General features: G+C 31.3%; 2 protein-coding genes across 2 annotated transcripts in view; one reads left to right on the forward strand and one right to left on the reverse strand.

Annotated features, from left to right (window-relative positions):
• LOC108969681 (putative helicase MOV-10) overlaps positions 1-1094 on the reverse strand; it is a 20265-nt gene extending 19171 nt beyond the window's left edge. Inside the window, exons 1-2 of the mRNA XM_018934562.1 lie at positions 840-1094; positions 562-734 (exon numbers count right to left, since the gene is read on the reverse strand). Of these exons, the coding sequence (XP_018790107.1) occupies positions 562-734; positions 840-972 (306 nt within the window). The 5' untranslated portion in view covers positions 973-1094. The remainder of the gene's footprint in view (positions 1-561; positions 735-839) is intronic.
• Positions 1095-2512: 1418 nt separating this feature from the next.
• LOC108969655 (thioredoxin-related transmembrane protein 1) lies at positions 2513-5095 on the forward strand. Its single transcript, XM_018934510.1, has 4 exons — positions 2513-2986; positions 3412-3573; positions 3635-3809; positions 4044-5095. The coding sequence occupies exons 1-4, from the start codon at positions 2754-2756 to the stop codon at positions 4593-4595; spliced, it is 1122 nt and encodes a 373-aa protein (XP_018790055.1). The 5' UTR covers positions 2513-2753; the 3' UTR covers positions 4596-5095.
• The last annotated feature ends 1667 nt before the right edge of the window (positions 5096-6762 follow it).

The following is a 6762-nucleotide window of genomic DNA, read 5'->3' on the forward strand; positions in this document are numbered from 1 at the left end:
TATGAAAATTGTACATATGTACATATACAGTATGTCAACTATTTGATCACATACATTTCCAAAAACATTCTATTTTGTACTTTTTTATTTAAACAAACTTTTGAATAAAAGGGATAAGTTCACTAAGTAGGCCTATGCAAGAACAGTTATATCATCATATTCTTTTTTTTTTAGTAAAAGATGAGTTTTTTTTATTGTTTTTCTTGCACGTGCACGTGCACGCATTTAAGAGGAATAAGAAGTGAAAAGGAGATACTAAAACGAACCCAACCCCAATATTTGACCATTTCATTCCAATATTCACTTCAATCAATAAAACTAAAACACAACTTGTGAAAACAAATGCTTTGCTCGAATTTTTAGCGCACATACATATGTATATGAACATACATACATACATATATAGTATKTATAGATATGTACACATAATAGTAATGTCTCTTCTAGCTATTATCTTCATATATAATATTATACCTGACTTTTGTATGTATGTATGAAATAGACGCACATACATATGTATGTATGTGTGTACATAAAATTGCCCACATTTTGAAATCTTACATCGTAAGAGCCGTTTGATTCCAATAAACGCTGCCGAAATTCAGTTTTTGCATTCTGAATATATTTAACAAATTTTGCACGTAATATACTTTTCCGCACGAGCCATTCGGTTCTTACACCAAATACCAAATTGTGATACTCTTCGAATAGGAACTGGCCAACAGCTTCAATTTCTAGGAAATTCAAATAAAATTTTATTTTAACAAATGCGTTGTTAACATTTTTTCACATTCACTACATATTTCTTGTTTTAATTTCTATTTCATATTTTTTCTCACCCCATTTCTCAGCTTTATGAGGTTTTATCTTTTTATTTTCTGCCGTTATATTTTTAWGATTATCACATTCATCCTTATCTTTTATATCTGTGAAATCTACAATTCCATTACTCATTTTTAACATATCACACATTTTTACTCCTTGTTTTAATAATATTGACACAAGTAAAAACAATAACAAAGAAATTCTCAATCCAACTATAGAAGTAACTGTTGTTTCTCTTCGGCGGCTGACTTAACAATGCGTTTCGCTGCAAGCATTCTACATATTTACAGTTTTTCTGGCACGTTGTGTATATGTACATAAACAAATGCTCAAGCAATTAGGTATTGTTGTTTGACTATGTGAAACGATGGATTCCCCGAATTAAGAAATATATTGTCTAGTATTATCAGTGCTCGTTCACACACGAAGACTTTAGTTGACCAAACCAAACACGTAGTTTATAATCGAGGGAGATGATCTACATTTCTTTTGAGGATCTGCTACATTTCTTTTCATTTTGAATTTCTTGCCTTGGTTGCGATCGCGCCTGTAGTCAAATGAATATAAGCAAGTACGCAACCCAAGACCAAAAATCCAATCTAAAATGTTGAAAGAAATTTGGCCAATTCACATAAAACTTTTCGATTTGTGTCAGAGATCATATATTTGTTAAATTAATGCTATTAGTTTATCAATATTAATATAATAACTTTAATATTTTAATTAAAGCATCATGTGCTGAACTGCTCGCTACACTGCAAACGATATCTTTCAAATATTAAAATACACACATTCTTATGGACAGAATTATTTTGAGAGCTGCACGCTACACGACTGCAGGCCGACAGTCATTATTTTCTTATATTTGCCAACGACAGTAGAGTTGACAGTAGAGAGATGAGGAAGAGCGGTATATAAAATGTAAAATTATTCAAAGCTCTAACAAACAACCTGACGTTATTTTAATAATTGTGTACATGCAAAATGGACAACTGAGTTGTCTTTTGTACATGCCGGTCATTGTTATGTTGCTGCCCTCTCACAAACGTTCATTTTGTAGGATTCACAACGCCATTTTCACTATCGTGCTGCTACAGTCTGTCGCGAGTATTTTGTTCAGCAGATGAATCCTACTACAAACAAACAATTGCATGAACACAATTTCGTTGTGGACATACTAATAACTTGCACTTCAATGAAATTTTAATATTTTGTTCAAAGTGAAATTTTTTAAGCAAAAAATAAGTAAATAGGTAAATTCATTTGTTTTAAATTATCAATTGTTATTATAAATGATGTAACAGGGCTATTTTATGCTTTTATCTGTAAAATAACGTCAGGTTTGTTAGAGCTTTGAATAATTTTACATTTTACATATTAGTGGCATCACCACTCTTCCTCATCTCTCTATCTTCCATGCTACTGTCGTCCTACTGTCGTTGGCAAATATAGGATCAAATTGAAGTTAGCGAGAACRACAACTGTCGGCCTGCAGTTTTGCAGCTGTCAAAATAGGTTTCTCCTTTAAGAACGTGTGTATTTTAATATTTGACAGATGTCGTTTGCAGCCTATCGCGAGCATTATGTTCAGCACATCACTTTCAGAACTTACCAACACTCAATCGAAATATATCGATTTTCTATTGAACAACTGTCAAATGATTTCCTTGCAACACTGCGTTGGAATTTCACACAAAGAAAGAAAAAGAGTAAAAAACGGCAGGAAAACCCACATTCGTCATTTTTCTGCTTTCGGCAGACAGTAATTTTTTCGCTACAATATTTTTTAGTTAATAGCCGGGAATACCTCAAAATTTAGTATTTGCATGAATAAACTTTATAGTGAGCAATTATAGTTAGTAGATTGCGTGCAAACAAAGGAGAAAATATAATCCGGAAGCGTTAAATAAGTAGCCAAGCGTGAATATATGTCAGAAATGGAGTTACGTACACGTTCTAAATCAAGCCTTTCACGGGGTTGTTTAAACGCTTTCTCAATATATTTGGTCATATTTTCTACATTTACTGCATTCACATCCCTAATGGCACATGTGGACGAATTGGATTTAGATGAAGACTTAGTAACACAAACAAATTCCTTAATAGAGTTGAACGAGGATAATTGGCAGTTAATGTTACGCGGCGAATGGATGGTGGAATTGTAAGTAAAAACAAATATGTAAAATAACAGTGGCCCCCTGCTTAGTAACTCATTTAGTGTTGTGAATTTGCAAAATCTGTAATTATCACATACAGTTAATGCAGCAGATGTTGCAATGTATAAATGTACTTATGTACATATACATATACATTTAAACACACACTCATACCTTAAAGCAGGTAGTTTTGCAGCCGGCAAAATGGTTACTTTTACGTGTAACATTAAAAATTAACATCGGTTTYTTTAAATAAATTATTTATTGTTATTATTTGAATTAACATGTCATTGTTCCTTAATTGAGAGACCCTGTGTGCTCTGTAACTTTTCTTATTACAATTGATCAATTTTTAATCTGGTTTGGAAAATTTACTTATTATATCATAAAATATTCACTTACTAAGATATTATTGTATAATGTAATTTAGCTTTGCTCCGTGGTGCCCTGCCTGTAAAAATCTCGCGCCAACATGGGAACGCTTTGCTAAAACTGCAAAGGATCTGCGTGTAAGTGTGGCCAAGATTGACGTAACCACATCTCCATCCTTAAGTGGGCGTTTCTTTGTTACCGCTCTGCCAACAATTTATCAGTAAGTTGATTTTGCATAATTCAAAAAAMAAATTTTAAAACGTTTCTTATACGAATTGCAGCGTTAAAGAAGGCGAATTCCGTCAATATCGGGGTTCACGCGATGGCGACGCTTTAATGTTGTTCCTTAAACAAAAGCAATGGCAAAAACTTGAACCAATTTCAGCATGGAAGAAACCTGACACTATACACATGTCTATACTATCGTACTTCTTTAAATTATCGCACACTTTGAAGGTGAGTTTACATTATATAAATTCTATTACTCATTAAAATCATCGCAAACATAATTAAGTAAAAAAGTTAAATTTAAATGGAAAATTATTATTAGAAGGTTCTCATATTTATACCCTGAATRTTATTAAGTTTTGTAACACCCATTAGAAAACGTCGAAGACCCTATAAAATATATCCATATATATAAATGAGAAGCATGACGATTCTATATTAAAATGTATTTGCGCCTTACAGGATTTCAATGTACGTCTACAGGAAGAATACGGTCTCCCTACTTGGGGTTCATACGCGCTCTTCGCCATCGGTACCATATTCATTGGCGCCGGTTTGGGTTTATTACTCGTTTGTGTTGTCGACTTTTTATATCCACCAAAGAAATCACAACGTCAAAGCTTCTCCGAATTCAAAGAAAAATCTGCTGGTTCAGATGGCATAGAAGACTTAGCTGCTGATGAAATTGAGGATGAAAACGATCTAGCTGATGAGCAGGATGATGATGAAGATGACGACGAAGAGGACGATGATGACGAAGATAACAATGAAGAACAAGATGATGAGAATGTGGATGGGGCTGCTGCAGAGGAAGACGATGCCGCTGGCACTTCGGATGGTGAGAAAAACTCAAATGCTAGTGAATCGGATGAACCAGAAAGTGAGAAAGATATCAAGAAATCAGCTGGCGATGGCAATACACAGTCACAGGCATTCATTGATAAAGAGAAGAAGGAAATGAGCAGMACTAGTCCGGCTGAGGTGCGTAAACGCAAACCCCGGAAAGCTGATTAAGATTCACAGAGTCGAGAACTTAAAAACAAAAATGAAATAAAAACAATGCGTTTTTAGATATACAAATATTCAAATCAAATTTAGTTAGCGTCCAGAGTTTGAACTCTGCTCTTATATTGCGAACGCATCCTTTTGCCTATAATATGTTTTTTTTCATTTAGTTTAGTTATTCAATTTGTGTATTTTGCTGTAGTAGAAGAAAATTTCGTGCGTCATATTAAATAGGTGAACTTATAAAAAATAAATTGAAAGCATCTCTATTTATTAAGAAGCACGGTATTACTGATTAGCTCACATAAAACATAACTGTATATCACATTGGTGTATTATCGAATTGAAGTTTAATTATGAAGCTTATACAAATTACAAATACAAACTAATATTGCTAAATACAACAACGCACAAAAGTTAATTGCAGTTTTTGAACATAAATTTATTGACTTCAATTAATTCTACAACATACATTTGTTGCTGTTAGTGTTTGTTTTCTTCACGGGCATCAATTGTGCAAAAAAATACAAATTAGCCTTATTTAACTGAAAGCGAAAAATCGATCAAAAAATTTTTTTTTTAATATTGATGTTATTTTCATTTTTGTAGTAGTTTTTTTTTAGCAGACGCGGTGGAGTGCTAAAAGAAATAATTAACTTATAGGAGTTGCAGCAAACATATACAAATGTACATGCATAATAACCATAAAAGGAAATATAAAAAGCGTGTGCAAATGGTACACTAATCAAATTTAATACAACATAAATGAGATATTCTAAAATATAACAAACAAACGAAACATTACTGTGTAGCAAAAGAACACAAAACCGACTGTAAATTAATATTTAAGATGTCGCTTATTACTGATATTTTTCCGCACTTTAAAACGCATTTGTATTTATTTACAAAATCAATTACACAATCATCACCACTTTACTGTGCTTTAACGGCAAATATTAATATTTTTACATACCCTATTAATTTCTTATTTAAAAAGAAATAAACTTTGTTATTAAAAAAACTAATTTACTTGAAAGTATAAAATAAAATTAATTCAAAAAAACTATGGTATTTTTTACTTTATAACTAGCTTAGTTCAAATGTTTACCTGCTAACGCTTCGTGTTAATGGGATTTGACTGTACTCTGTATTTTTCTTTAACAAATTACACTCAGAAGAATTTTCGCCTCTTTGAAATTTGTAATCAAAAGTATTTTCTAAAGTGTATGCAATGGAATATACATACATTTTACTAAGCAATTATAACTATGTATTTTTAGCTTAAAAACTATTTTTAACAAAAAAGTATTTCTATTTAATAAAAATTTGTATTAGTGCTAAAACAAAATTTTCTTTTTAAATATAAAAGTCGTTTATTTTATTTTATTATATTATATATAAAACTAAATTCTTTTTTACATAAATAAACCACAAATAAATCAAACTTGTATGCTTCTTTATTTATATGAGTATGACGCTTAGGCTTATTTATGTACATAATATGCATACAAAAAAGCATATATATTTATTTTTTATGAAAACTCGAATTCAGCGAAACACAAAGAAAACTTACGCAAAAAAAATATTAGATAATGACTACTTGGCTTCTGTATAATTATAAGATTAATAATTAGAAAAATTAATTAATTTAAAAAATAAAAAATATTTGCTAAAAATGTTTGTAATAGATGCCTGTTTATAAAAAAATTATTAAATATAATTAAGTGTATAATAAAAAAAGTAAACGTCTATTCTTTTTTGGACATAACTTTACACTTAAGAAATAATGGTGTTATTCTACCTTAGAAACAAAAATAAATCTAAAGAATGTTTCAAAATTCGAAATATTTTAACACCTTACTCTAAGGTGTAATTAGAAGGAATCTACAACACCAAAAACAGTAACCGTAACAATGCAAATGCATTTTTTTTCGAGATTAGCTGTTATATAATCCCCGSGTGATAAGGTTCAGGTTCTCTTAAGAGTCATCTAACGGTAGACACAGAAAACGTGCTGCTTCGACTYATTGCATGCAGAACATATGTATATTTCATATGTCAATTCTGCATAAGTAGGTGTTTAAACTGCTACAATAGCCAGAACGAAGTTGCGTAAGGGTCACATTAGATCGTCAGGGCAACTCGAGCTTTTCGTCTGCAATGGCTGGTAGTTTGA

Source organism: Bactrocera latifrons, unplaced genomic scaffold (genome assembly GCF_001853355.1).
Source record: "Bactrocera latifrons isolate USDA-ARS-PBARC rearing strain unplaced genomic scaffold, ASM185335v1 scaffold_260, whole genome shotgun sequence".
Taxonomy (NCBI): Eukaryota; Metazoa; Arthropoda; class Insecta; order Diptera; family Tephritidae; genus Bactrocera; species Bactrocera latifrons.